Source organism: Pipistrellus hanaki, assembly GCF_964339955.1.
Source record: "Pipistrellus hanaki genome assembly, chromosome: 19".
Lineage (NCBI taxonomy): Eukaryota > Metazoa > Chordata > Mammalia > Chiroptera > Vespertilionidae > Pipistrellus > Pipistrellus hanaki.
The window spans coordinates 2,650,977-2,665,239 of NC_140521.1; the positions used below are offsets into that span (position 1 = coordinate 2,650,977).

General features: G+C 56.0%; 1 protein-coding gene across 6 annotated transcripts in view; it reads right to left on the reverse strand.

The window, feature by feature from the left end:
• Positions 1-10,925: 10,925 nt before the first annotated feature.
• Positions 10,926-14,263, reverse strand: part of OSBP2 (oxysterol binding protein 2) — a 46,475-nt gene continuing 43,137 nt past the window's right edge. For all 6 annotated transcript variants that reach the window (XM_084867648.1, XM_084867649.1, XM_084867652.1 and 3 more), the window contains 7 exons: positions 13,696-13,941; positions 13,231-13,351; positions 12,956-13,059; positions 12,787-12,882; positions 12,529-12,713; positions 11,361-11,587; positions 10,926-11,179 (listed from right to left, as the gene is read on the reverse strand). In XM_084867648.1, coding sequence (XP_084723774.1) covers positions 11,037-11,179; positions 11,361-11,587; positions 12,529-12,713; positions 12,787-12,882; positions 12,956-13,059; positions 13,231-13,351; positions 13,696-13,941 — 1,122 coding nt within the window. In that variant the 3' untranslated portion in view covers positions 10,926-11,036. The remainder of the gene's footprint in view (positions 11,180-11,360; positions 11,588-12,528; positions 12,714-12,786; positions 12,883-12,955; positions 13,060-13,230; positions 13,352-13,695; positions 13,942-14,263) is intronic.

Genomic DNA, 14,263 nt, shown 5'->3' on the forward strand with positions numbered 1-14,263 from the left:
GTGAGACTGTCCTTTCTCTGCGTGGCTCTGGGGCAAAGAGAAGCAGAATGTGCGGCCTGAGCCGCTGCTCGGCTCCTGGCTCTGGTGATGTGAGGCCCAGCACCCGGAGGCTGGAGAGGCTCCGGGCAGGCTGGCTTCTGGAAGATGAGCCCTGAGGGACAGAGGAGGGAGAGAGACCTCCCCCCCACCCCCCGCAGTAATGCCCCCCTAGGGATTCTGGTCCAGGGGACCCCTAAGGGGCCATCATCAGGAGGAGGCTTGGCTCTGGGCGGCTCCTGTCAGGTCAGGGATGTGCCTTTGTCTAACCAGCGTGGGAAGAAAGACCCTCTCATTCAGCCTCTCCCCCCCCTCCCGCTGCTGGAGGGACCTCCTCAGGTGGCAGGGAGGTTTCCCGCCTCAGTATCTTGAGTTGAAGACAGACGGGACACCGCAGACTGCTGGCCTGGGTGGCACCCCAAGTGTTTGAGCTCCTCGGTTTCTTTTAGGAAAGGACCTTGTGTGTGGAGGAGCCCCTGGCACTGACGGTGGGGCCTCCGTCTGTGGTGGGGCAGGTCTAGAGAGCCTGTCGCTGCTTTTTCCCTTATGGGTCCTCCCCACCTGTCCTCCCCGTGCCCGGCAAGGCCCCTGCGATGGGGCGGACAGAAGGGGGTCTCTGAGCCCCACTTCTCCCACAGGCACAGAGGTGGGCCCAGGTTCCCAGAGGTGTACCATGCCTTCCCTTCTGTTGAGGCACAGCCTGGTACAGCCATGTCCCTCCGCACCTCTCAGGTCCAGTACAAAGGCAGGAGTTGCCGAGTTTTCTCTTTAAGAGCTAATGGGAAAGTTCCGGTTTCACCTCCTCCTCCCACCCACACTCCCTCCCCCCCCCCCCCCGCTCTCTCCCCTTTATTTGGAGACTTGGTTTTCTGAAGGCCGTGCACACTGGCCTGTGATTCAAACCGGCACCTACCCACCTGCGGTCTCGGACTGGGAAGCACTGGGGAGGGAAGCAGGCCCCATGAACTGGGGGTCTATCCGCTTGTGCACGTGGCCAGAGGCGTCCCCGAACCACATCCCTGGTGGGGAGGGTAGTTTGGGGAAATGCCACCGAGAGTGGCCCTGGCGGTTTTGGAAGCTTCTCTCAGCGCTCTGGGGTTCCTGAGCTGGTGACTCCTCCCTGGTCCGGTGCTCTCTCCACCCCAGGCAGCACTCGGTCCATTTTGTCCCCAACCCACTGTTGTAATCTGGAAGGAAGTTGTTTTTTCCTAGCCGGTAATACTCAAGCTTTTTATATACTCACTGTAATCAAAGTGCAATACTATAAACTACTGGTGAGCCTCCTGAACTCAGTCTGTTTCTTCTCTCAGTAAAATCTAGTGCCTTCCTCCTTTTCTTCCCACCACCATGGCTTTCAACTGTCTTCAGATTCTTGCTCATCCCTACCATTTTCATTGTTCTGTGTCTTCGTCGTCAGCACCCACAGAACCGGAATTTCTTTAACGTCCTACCGCTGCCAGCAGCCCGTCCCCAGGAGAGCTGCCGTCCGTGGTGAGAAGATACAGCGCAGAGGACCTGGTGGGAGGGGGCGGGGGTCTGGCTGGCAGGAAGGCCCTTCCTTAGTTCAAGGCAGGAGACGGATGAGTGCAGCAGCGCGTGGTTTTAAGGAGTAGGGGATGGAGGGGGAGCTTCCTTCAGTGCTTTTTTAAGTGACACGTGCACATGGTAAACATTTCAACAGTATATAAGGTTGGGCCATGAAAAGCAAGGTTCCCTTCCACCCTGATCCCCACTTCTCCCTGGAGACCGTACCCGTCCTGAGCATACATGCCCACCCTGCCCCGTCCCCCTTCCCCACTTGGTGTGTCTCGGAAGAGGCTTCAGAATAGCCCATCTGGGTCTGTGTTATTCTGAACAGCCACACAGCACTTCGCCGGCGTGGATGTGCTGTCACTGAACAGTCCCCTAGATAGAAACATTTCGGTCTTCAACGCTTATGAAAAGTGCTGTGATGAGTGTGTGTGTGCATTAACTCCTCAGTCTGTATATGGGGTAAATTCCAAAGAGAGAAATGGCTGTCAGATGGTGGATATGTTAAAAACTCTAAGATACATTCCAGAAAAGACTTCCAATTTCAACTTCCCCCCCACACACACGTCTGCATCTACCGCCTTCATGCTGCAGTCTCCTTTACTGACCCGAAAGGTGGAGAGGGATGGGTTTTGAGTTGGTTTGAACTAATTTGAGATTGAGCATCTTCCTTGTCCAGTTGTATTTCTGGTACAAGCTGTAATTCTGAATTTTGGGTTAGGGACTCTACAGAAGAGTTTACAAAAATCAGATGAAGCCCTGGCTGGTGTGGCTCAGTGGGTTGGAATATCTGTACCATTACACCAAAGGGTTGTGGGTTTGATTACCGGTCAGGGCACATAATCTAGGTTGTGAGTTTGATCCTCACTCAGGCATGTATGGGAGGCCACAGATCAACGTTTCTCTCTAAAACCAGTTTTTAAAAATCAGGTGAACATCAGGGACAAAGGCCTCAGTGAAACTATCACTTTACGTGATCCCCCTCCACCCCTGAGTGTCCCATGGATTCAGGATTAAAACCCCATTTTAGGATCAGTACTGTGTTTATTGCCAGATCGGGACCAGGGTTCAACATTTCTGTTTACTAAAAGGTACGGGTTAGCAACAGGCTGAGGAAAACTGGTTTCTCCTTGGCGTCCATCGGAATGACACTGCGCACTGGCTCTTATTGGTCGGTCCCCAGGTCCACAGGCTCAGACCTGTGCGCTGGCCAGGAGGGTTGCAGCTCCAGGACCTGGAAGTGTTTACGAATGATCAAAGCTCAGACTTGCTCGCCACGTGCAGAGAGCCCAGGCTTGGCTCTGGCTGGTGCCTCGCTGGCTCTGGCCCCTGGGGGGAGGTGGTTCTGCAGCCGGGCCAGGCAGGAAGGGAGCTGCTGGCAGTCACCAAAGCTCCGGAAACACACCCCGGGTCCCCTGGAGGCGCTGCCTTTGTCGGAGATGGAACCCTGGAGGTTTCCTTGGGAACCAAGAGGCCACATTGCACTTGGTTCCGCAGATGAAGGGCTGCTGGCCAGGGCGGGCGTGCTCAGGCTGCCCTCTGCCCATTCTCAGCTCTGCTGGCGCGCCATTTCCACAGTAAGCACCATAGACCGGACAGACAAAGGGCCTGGCAAGGCGCGTCCCTCTCCCCGACGAGCCGACCCGTGGCCAGGCCTGCTTTGCAGTCTGGTAGCTCGGAATGTGCCAGGCCCAACTAGGCTCCTTTTGAACTCCCAAGGCTTCAGGCAAATCTCTGCCCAGCCTGCTCCCCATTCCTTCTCGAAACAAAGGAGTCGGTGGTGGTTTCCCAGCTTATTCAGCACGGGGCCAGTTCCACCTGAACTTGATCCAGAGGCCCCTGCAGACTGTCATCTGGAGATGGTGGCACTGAAGTTCGGTTAGTGAGTGACCCAAGGCCCCTTGCTCTCCCAGCCCCCGGTCTTTGTCTCCAAGACTCACTGTCTCCATTGCTCAGCTGCTCCCTCTGCCCCATAGCCATCCTGCTGGCCGGTGACCGTTTGGCGGGTTTCCGTGTCCCCCAGGGGAGGGGCGCATCCAGCCTCCGGGGCCTGCGCCGCAGGTCGCCTGTGGCACCGCGGGGTGGCCTGGGGAACGCCCTGCTCGGGCTCTGGAGGGTAGGGAGTCCGAACCCGGGGAGAGTCTGAGGACACAGCCCTCCTCTTGTCCCCTCTGCGGGGCGGCTTCCCTGGGGTCAGCCCACTTCCTGCCCCGGCAGCTGCAGGGGTCGGGAAGCTGAGGCCGCTCTAAGCCACAGGCTGAATTTGCCCTCCTTCCCTGCGGCCATTTCCCTCTGGTGAAGCCCTGGGCTCTCACTCCTCTCCGCGGTGCCCCGACACAGACCCAGCGGCTGCCAGCCGGCCTGGGCCTGCACTGGCTGGACAGCCATGTTGTCAGGAGGAGAGTTCCGCGTTCCTCCTGCTAAATCCGGGTCAGAACCCTGAGCCTGAGGGCTGGCTTCACCGGCCAGGCCTGGCCACCTTCAGAGACTGTGAGGGGAGCCAATGTTCAGCCCTACGGGGCGCCGGCCTTCTGCGGACCCAGGAGGTGACTGCACAATCAGTGGCGCCTGTGCAGTGTGCCTGCCACGCACGCACGCACGCACGCAAGCACGCGCAGCTGCGTCCCGCGCATGCGCCCTAGGAGTATCGGAGCCACCCACGTGGCGCTGGTTGAGGGGCGGCGTCCTCGCCCCGCGCTGCTGCGGGGAGAGCGAGGTGAGCTGAGCGGGTGTGCGGGGCGGACACAGGGCCCCATGGAGGGGTCCCAGCGCCCCGGGGAGGATGGCCTGGCCCAGGGGTAAGGGCCGGCTCACACCCCAAGCAGGAAAGGGGGGAATCTCCCCTCTGGAGTTAAGCCCGAGCGCAGATGAAGCCTTTTCCCCGGGTTGTTTTCCAACTTTTGGGGGTCGGGGCAGAAATCCTTCCGGCGGATGTCCTCGGCGCCCCGACACCTGCGGGCGGAAGACCCGGGAGGAGGCTGCCAGCGCGTCCCCAGGTCAGTTTCCTGAAGGCACGGCTGCGGCCTCTCTGCACCGAGGCCTCCGGTTTCACAACTTTGGCTCCTTTTTGGCTGATTCTTGGCTTGATGACTGGTGTTTCTGGAAAGGTCACCGGTTTGGGGGTTTTGGGGGTTTTGAAGGTTTCCTTTCATGCTTTTAAAAGCCCTGCCCGCCGCCAGCCTGAAACATTCTTACGTTTTGTTGCAATGTTTTCAGAATGTTGCGCCAGTGCTCCCTGTGGGATGTATTTAGGACAAGCAGGTAAGGCAGGGGCCAGGCTTTGTGTTTTTCCCCCCAAAATGGAAATCCACTTGCGCCAGCTTCATGTGTGAAATGAACTGCCCTGGTCACTCCGTGTGGTTTTGGACCTGTTGGGTTTAAGATGCCCTTTAGGCCAATGGAGGCATCCGGTTATTAGGCGATTCCAACAGAAGGGGTGGGATTCTAGCCGAAACTGGAATTTTGGGCACCCTGAGCATCTAGATGGGTCAGTCTCCTATGTTTCTTTGAAAAATGCTTTTCCAGGCTATTCTTAGAATGTATTCTCTCACATGAAATTTAAAATCACTTTATTCAGTTCTCTCCCATTCTTGCCAAAACCAAAAATTCTATTGGGATTTAAACAATTGCATTAAGTTTAGATGTAAATTTTGGGAGCGTTGACATTTTTATGATCCTGAAGCTCCCCAGACGATAAAAAATGGTCTCCATTTGTTAAGTTTCTATTAGATCCTCCATAAAGATTTTTTTACTTTTTTTTTATATGGGTTCTATAATTTTCTAATTAAACTTAACTCCTATTTTATGGTTTTTGTTATTGTGAATGGGATATTTTCCCCATCTCTATTCCTGATGGTTAATATAGAAAAAAAGCTAATGGTTTAATATAACCTACTTCCTATCTGATCAACTTGGATAGTTTTTAAAAAATAAGCCTGTGGTTTGCAGATACAGCCTGCCTGTTTGCCAGGATACCACTTTAGTTGCTAGTTTGCTGGCAATTAAACAGTTATCCCCGTCTTGTTTCCGAGGTGGGTTGAAAGCCACGTGTGTTGTGGATGGAATTCACCTGTTAACAGCTGAGCAGGGTGTCGGCTGTTGGTTTTGGCAAATGGCCTTTAAAGTGTGGAAGTAGTTTCCTTCTGGTTTTTACATTTCATTTTTCCAATTACAGTTGACATTCAATATTAGTTTACGTTAGCTTCCCGTGTACAGCATACTGGCTAGTCATTTCTGTAATTTATGAATCGATCCCTCCATAAATTTAGTACCCACCTGGCACCATGCATAGTTACTACAATATTATTGACTATATTCCCTGTGCTGTACTTTACATCCCTGAGACTTTTAAATATATATATGTATATATTATTGATTTTTTTACAGAGAAGAAGGGAGAGAAAGAGAAACATTGATGAGAGAGAAACATCAATCAGCTGCCTCCTGCACATCCCCCACTGGGGATGTGCCCGCAATCAAGGTACATGCCCTTGACTGGAATCGAACCCGGGACCCTTCAGTCCGCAGGCCAATGCTCTATCCACTGAGCCAAACCGGTTAGGACCCTGTGACTGTTTTGTAACTACCAAGTTATACTTCTTAATCTCTTTCACTCAGTCCTCTAGCCCCACTCCCCTATGGCAACCATTAGCTTGTTCACTATATCAGTCTGTTTCTGTTTATTTTGTCCTTTAGATTCCACATACGGGTGAAATCGCATGGTATTTATTTTCCTCTGACTTATTTCACTTAGCCTAAGACCTAAGTCCATCCATGCCTCAAATGGTAAGATTTCATTCTTTTCTTTACGGCTGAGTGATGTGCCATTGTACACGTGTGCCACCTCTTCTGTGGCCATGGTAAACCTCGTGAGGCCGGAGGGTTTGACAGCTTCTGTAAGATTGGTTATTTCTTGGTAATCAGTGTCTGGAGTTTTGTGTGCATATGTGTGAGGGAAGATTTTTCACCGATTTAAATTTTAAAAATGGTTATAATTCTGTTTAGGTTTTTGTGTGTGTGTATGTGTGTGTGTGCATGTGTGTGTGTGTGTGTGTGTGTTGTCAGTTTTAAGTTACATTAGTTGTAGGATTTTTGGCTCAGTTTTCAAATAAGGTTGTCACAAAGTTAATAATATCTTTGTTTTAAAATGTTGGCAGCATCTGTATTAATTTCCTCTTTTCATTTCAGATACTGTTTTTTGGTTCATTCATTCCCTCCCTCTTTCCTTCTCTTCCTCCCCCTTCTCTGTCTTGCTGATCAATAAAGTTGGTCAATTTTAGTTTTTATAAGAATCAACCTCAGCTTTCTTGGTTTTCTCTATTATGTTTGTTTTCTCATTTATTAACTTCTGATCTTTATTTCCTTTCTTGACTTCCTTTGAATTTATCCTGATGTTTATTTTCTTACCCAAATGAGATGGTTAGCTCATTTTTTTTTAGCCTTTCTTCTTTTACAATGTGAGCTTTTAATGCTATAAATGTCCCTCTAAGTACTCATATCCTACAAGTTTTGCTATAAGTATTTTAATTTTTTAAGAATATGTTTTTATTGCTTTTAAAAAGAGAGGAAGGGAGAGGGAAAGAGATACGGTAGAAACATCAATGAGAGAGAAACATCTATCGGCTGCCTCCTGCTCTCCCCCTAGTGGGGGTGTGCCCTGACCGGGAATTGAACTGCTGGCCTCCTGATGATGCTCAACCCACAGAGCCACACCAGCTGGCCTTAATTTTTAACTGTATTTTCTGATTTGTTTTCTTCTTTGATACATGAGTTATTTAAAATTGTATTTCTTAGTACAAGAAAACTGTTTTCTTCCTACTTATCTGCATGTTACTGATTTTAAAATGTCTGCATTGTGTTCTGAGAATGCGGTCTGTTTACCAGTGTTTTAAAATTTGCTGGGGCTCTGTGACCAGCCCAAATATGCGACTAATATTCACCAACGCTCCACGTGTGTTTAAGAAACATGCTCTGCAGGTAGGTGTCACGCTGTTCTCATAATGTCAAATTTGTAAATTGTGTTGTTTGAAAGCTTGCTGACATTTTTGTCTCTGAGCTCTCATTGCTGGGAGAGATAGTTAGAATCTCCCGCTGGGGTTGTGGATTCACCTGTTTCTCCTGTGACCATCCACTTCACACCAGTGGAGGTGCTGTTGGGTGCCTCAGAGTTTGAGAGCTTTATGAATTTTACTTTTGATTGTTATAAAGGGACTGCTTTTCTTTCTGGGAATTGGCATCTAGTACTGTGTTTTGCCTTGAAGTCTTGTCTGTACACAGGCAGGCACCTGTACCCCGTTTTCTTACACTTGGCTTTATCGCACTTCACAGGACCGCGGTTTCATCAAGACCCTCCTCCAGAAAAAGAATACACTAGCTGAAGGCTCAGATGACACTTAGCAGTTTTTAGCAAGAGAGTATTTTTTAGAGATGTGTACATTTTCTAGATGGAATGCTCTTAATAGTCGGCAGGATAGTGTGGACAACCTGTATCTGTATAGGCGCTGAGAACCCAAAACCTGTGTGATTCCCTCTGTGGTGATCCTTGTTCTGTCGATCTGGTCTGGACCTGAACCTGCGGTATCTCCCAGTGTGCTTGCATTTATGGTTTAGGTGTGTCCTTGCAAACAGCATATAGCTGGATTATGTTTTTACTCCATATGTTGTTTTTACTTGGAGCACATATATTTTGTGTGATGACTGATTATTGACTTATTGCTATCCTTGTATTTTGTAATGTTTAATCCACTTTATGTGCATTCCTTTTCCGCTCCTTTCCTGCCTTCTTTTAGATACACGTGTTCTCCCTCACAGTGTTTTTCCCGTTTTTTTTGAAATTTAGTATCATCCTTTGGTGATGACTGTCTGATGGCTTACATAACATTTAACACGTCAAAGTCTAATTGCACAGACTCTTATTTTCCTGCGTTTTTGTTAATGTCTTTGCTTCCCTTTGGCTCCTGAGAGGGATCTCACTGGAGATGTCACTTCATTCCCTCCTCTCCTCGGGGGTCAGCGCTCAGCCTCTGCTCTGTGAAGGTCATCTTTCCCCTCCCTCTCTAGCTGCTTGTGAGATTTTGGCATTTTGGTGTTTAAGGGCCTTGCGATTTCACTGCATTGTATCTAGCTGTGGGTGTCTGTTTATTTGCTGTGATTAGGATCTGCTGGGAGTGACTGTTTTTCATGAGTTCTCAGACATGTGTTAGCCGGTAACTCTGGGGGGCCCACTCCTGATTACATGTTCTTAGGGGATTTTCTTCTCCTCTGCTTAGGACTAACATTTATTAAAACAAACCATTTTCCTTGTATTTAATTTTGGATTCACCATTATATTGAAGGCATAGTTTTTTGGGGGACCAGCTTCCTGTGGGGGGGACCCCTCCTTTTGGATGCCGCACTTTGGGCTGGGCATTCGAGGCCATGAAGCTTACTGCTGTGGGGAAGCAGGGGTTTCCCGGCCCCTGGGTTCGGCCTCCCGGTTCTGTCCCAGCTGCCCGGTGTCGCCTCGGCCCGGCTCCCGCTGGGCTCCCGGCTGGAGGAGCAGCTGCCCTGTGCCAGGCCCTGGGCGCTGCGGGGTCACTTCCTGTCTCCAGCTCACGGTCAGCACCAGCACCCATGCTGTGCCAGCTGTGCCAGGGTGCCAGCTGTGCCAGGGTGCTGTGGAGGAAGAGGAAGCTGGGGGAGGGGGTCCCTGCATGTCTGGGTGTCTGCCAGTCCAGTCCCACCCGCCCCCGCCTGGCCCCTCTTGTTAAGAATCGCCTTAGCGGTGTGTGTGCAGTTGCTCTCCCACGTACATCTCACGACCAGCTTGTCACGTTTAAAAAAATACTAATGTAATTCTGACCCGGACTGTGCTGACCGTAGATTGGGTCCGTCCTGGGTCGCCTCCCCCCGACCCCTGCCCCATTGCCCTCTGTCCGGGGACAGCGGCCCCCACCCCACCCCAGGCTGCGGGTCTCACCAGACCGGCCTCCCCGGGAAGCCCGGTCCGGGGAGGAAGGCCGCGCGGGGCAGCCTGGGTGTGGGACGTGGTGAGAGTTCGGTGCTGGCCCCACCCTGTCCCCTCACCGGCAGCGGTGGCTTTGGGAAGAGGACCACAGAGCCAGACCAGCTGCCCAGGCCTCGGACTAGTGACCTGGGTTGCTTGGCAACCTGGGCCACGGAAGCTGCCAGGGCACGTTGTCAGACAGCCGTGTGGCTCACCGGGGAGGGCCTTCCCTGCGGGGCCTGGTCCCACTCATCCCACTCATCCCAGGTAAAGCAACCCCGGATGCTGCCTCTGCCCTTACAGGGCTTCCTAAAACGCCTCTGCTCCGGACCCCATCCCATAGGTCTCCTCCCCTCCCCTCCCCTCCCCTCCCCTCCCCTCCCCTCCCCTCCCCTCCCCTCCCCTCCCGCAGCCTCCTGCTGCCTGCTCAGGGGGACCAAAGCCCGCGCCCGCCCCAGGCCTGTGGGGCTGTTAGGTCTCTGCTCCACCCAGGGACAGACTCGGAGACTCCAATCCGAGGTGTTTATTGCCAGTCAGAGGGGCTCCCACAGCACCGCCCGCCTGGGGGGACCCTAAGGCATTTCACAAGTCGGTGTTTTCACCTTTTTCCCTTTTAAAAACCAAGCCAGTCCCGGAGGAAAAAGGCCTGTGGTGAGTGTGCAGGCCCACACCGAGTGGGGAGGGTGGGGGGGAGAAGGGTTGGGGGGGAAGGGTTGGGGGGGGGGCCAAAGGGTCCAGGAGAGGGCAGGCTCAGCGGCAGGAGGGCCACACTCAGACAGGAGCGCCCCGTCTTCATCGTCTCCTCCTCCCAGATACCATGGAAATGTAAGCAAAATAGCTATTTTATATAGATTTATACATTACATAAATAAATCCGGCCAGGAAGAGGAGGGGTGCTGTGACGGGGCACCCAGATGCCAGGGCTCATGCCCAGGGCGCCCCCCAGGCTGATCGGAGGTTGGTTCTTATTGCTGACGGGGCCTGGCCCGGGCCGGGCAGCAGCCCCTGCGTGGCGAGGCCGAGGCCAGTGCGCTCCGATCCACACGGGCCGCAGTGCCCGCCCCCGCGGACGGCTGAGACAGCAGTGCTCCCCGGCCCAGCGGCCCTCCCGGCCTCCTCCAGGCTGCGGGGGTCTCTGTGTGAGCTGCAGTGTCCAGACTAGGGTCTGCCTGGCTTCCGGTGTCTTAGAAAGAAGGGGCTCTTGCCAGCTGTCTACTAAGTGTCTTGGCTGGAAAGAGTGGAGGTTGTTTTTCTAAAAAGTCAGAAGCGGCTCCTGGGGCGGGGCCTCCGGGGGGCTGGTGGCAGGTCCGGCCGGGCAGCTGCCTGAGTGTGACTGGGAGCCGGTCCCAGGGGGGCGCCCCAAAATGTTTTGTTAAAAAAAAAAAAAAAGGAAAGAAAGAGGAGGGGCGGGGCCGTAAGCTCTACATTGAGGGCGTTCAGGGAGGGGCCAGGCGGCGGGCCTGGTGGGAGGAGCCGGCAGGGGCGCTCAGAAGATGTTGGGGCACATGTGCCAGTCCTGCTTCTCCTTGGCCTCCCAGTAGCCGCCCTTGTACATGCAGGCCGTCTCCCCGGTCAGCGGGTCCAGCCTCCGCTCGAACCACAGCGGCGTGTGCGCCTCCGTCTCCTTCTCTGCAGGGCGGGCACAGGGCGGGCACAGGGCGGGCGGTGGGCACAGGGCGGTGGGCAGGCAGCCTCCCCTGTGTCCGCAGGGAACCTGCTCCCAGGCCCCCTCCCTCCCCCCTGGTGCCCCTTCCGGCCGCCTCAGCCCTCACCGCCCTCCCTCCCCCTCCCCTCCCGCCTCAGCCCTCACCGTCCTCCATGCTGCAGCCCCGGGCGCAGGCCTCGGCCCGCCGGCGCCGGGACAGGCGCTGCTTCTCCTCCAGCCGCTGCTTCTCCGTGTTGGCCTCGTCCCACTGCCCCTTCTCCATCAGCCGCTGGTCCGGCCGCAGCCGGCTGTCCGTGGGCGCCACGCCCTCCTCGTGCTCGTTGAGGGTCAGGGCCAGCTCCGAGAAGTAGTACATGTTCTCGGCGTTCTCCCTGCGGGGGCAGGAGGGCAGCATGTGCCCGGGGCCCCTCCGCCCGCCCGGGCGCCGGACCCGGGGCCCCGCCCATCTCCCCGTCCACTGTCCGCCCCGGCTGCTCCATCCGCTTAGCATGGGATGCTTTTATCGTTATAGATCGGTTAGCGTTTCCATGATGTCGTTCTCTCTCACATCACGTTCTGGATCTCTGTTAGCATCACCTGCTCCTTCACTTCCTTCTCCGTCTCCCCGACCCCAGCCCGGTTACTCGTCTACATTTCGTGCTGGACCACGGGGTCCCCCGCTCTGTCTGGGGACACACTGCAGCACCCGCTGGATGGCTTTCTCCCCCTTTAAGGTGCTGCCCCCGCACCTGTTCTCTGCGGTCTGGGGGCATCAGACCTGCCCTGCTGTCCCCGGGGACATGCTGGCCATGCCCTCAGATTTGATGCTAGCTCGGCTGAACAGAAAATGTACCACTATTTCTTTTCTTCATTACCCTGAAAACATTAACCCAGCGCCAGCAGAGCTGCACTGAAGGTCGTGCCTCTGGCCGAAGGAAACCGGTCCCAGATGGAAGATCTAAGATGCACGTATGAAAAACAAACTCGCTGACCCTAGAGAGCAGTGAATGCACACAAATCACAACATGGGGTGCAAAATGCAAACGAAATGTAACTGCGATGCAGTCAGTCAGAGGCGTGAACGGAAGGAAACTTCCTGAAGACCCTCAGGCGGCCCGGAGGGTCCGGACGTGTGTGACCTCTGGCTGTGTGATTCCCAGAGGGCCCCCGAGATGACAGGTCTCATCGGAATCCGATTCCGGTGGGAAGGGAGAGGGAAGCACGAAGGACCCGGTGGGAGGGGCCTCAGAGCCGCCGAGAGGAGAGGACAGACTCTGCCCGGGCCGCGCTGTCTGTGCCGCCCTCGTGCCCTCGTGCCCCTGTGCCCACTCACGGCAGCGGGTACTTCCTCCACAGCGGCTTGGCCGGCAGCGTCTGGTACACGGTCTTGTGCTTGCCGTCCGAGCGGGGGCTGCTGGGGCTGCTGTGCATGACCTTGGCGTACTCCATCTGCTCGTCCCACGAGCCCGACAGCACGTAGTGGGCCTTGCCCTGGCCGTCGCTCACCACGCCCGTCACCTGCGGGCGCGGGGGGTCAGCGTGGGCACAGGCCTCGGGCCGGCCCGCCAGGCTGGGAGGTGGCCCTGCTTACCTTCCGGGCCACCTCTTTGGAGAAGTAGCTGTAGGGCAGGAACTTGAGCTGGCACCGGTCCTTGGTCTTGTGGTTCACGATCTCAATGTCCCCGGACTGGGGGGAGAGGCAGTGTCAGCGGCCGCCCCCCAGGCCCGGCCAGCCCCCGCTCCCAGGGCGCCCGAGTGACCTGGTCGATCCAGAGCTTGCCCACGATGATGTTGTGCACCGTGGAGGTGCTTTTCCTCCACACATAGTGGTTCCCACTGGCCTGGAATTCTAAGTGGATGGCACCTGGAGGCGGCATCAGGGTCGGAGGTCACGGCTCCCGGGCTGAGCCCCACAACCCCAGGGTCCTGGGAGCCGCAGTCACACAGACGGGAAGGGACCCGGCCGGGGAGGCCCCCGGGAGCCTTCCGCAGGGAAACCCTCCCCTCGGCCGGAGTCTCTGCCCGGCCCGCTCACCCAGCGGCATGATGGACAGGTACTTCCCCCGGAACTTGCTGGAGATGGTGATCTCCTGCCAGAGGCTCCAGCCGTTCTTGGAGAACACGTGGTGCGCGGCGGAGGGAGGGTGGTGGCTCACCTGAGACAGACCGCAGCGCGTGAGGCCTGTCTCCCCGGGCCCCCCCGCACCGGACACAGCGGTCCTGTCCCAGGAAGAACCGTCTGCGGCCCCGACCGCAGGCCTCCGGGGCAGCGGACGCCCAGGAGGACCGGGCTCCGAGGGGAAGGCCAGGACGTGGCGGCAGGTGCAGCCTGTGACTGAGCCCGGGGCTGGGGGTCCCCCCGCCTCTCAGGCTGCGAAGTGGGGGGAGGGCAGAGCCTGTGGTCGGTAAGGGAAGGCGGTCCTCTCCACCAGGGCTTCGGGGCCCACTTCCCAGCTAACCTCCCCACTCCCCGCAGGAGGCCCGGCGGGAGCGGCCGCACCTGCTCGCAGAGCGAGCGCAGGCCCATGTCCTCCAGGCGGTCCAGCTCGAAGGTCTCCCCGAGCATGGGGTTGAAGGGCTTGGCGATGCGGTGCACGGTGGTGGAGTAGGAGGACACGGAGAAGGCGGCCACCAGGCACATCTGCTCCACCGAGCAGCTGCAGAGCGCCGCCTTGTCCAGCAGGTGGTGGTACTCCAGGTCCTCCGTCAGCCGCTGCAGCATGGACAGGGGCTCGTTGAAGTTGACCTGCGGGGGGCAGAGGTCACCGGGGGTCACCGGGGCCCAGCTGAGCCGGCGGCTCCCAGCAGAGCGCCCTGGCCTTTCTCAGACGGCACCTCAGGGAGGGCCTCTGACGACCGTCCGACACCAGGCCCACCTGCTCGCCCCCCGCACCCCCCTTCGTTTCCTCCTCGGCCCGCACCACGCCTGACTCTGTCACTCTCCCCCCAGCATGGCAGGGCCTGTTCACAGCCCCGGGAACGAGGGAGGGAGGGACAAAGCTGGTCTGGTCTCGCTCAGATTCTGAGCTGTTGAGCCGTTCTGCGAGTTTCCTGCTGAGAGCACCGCC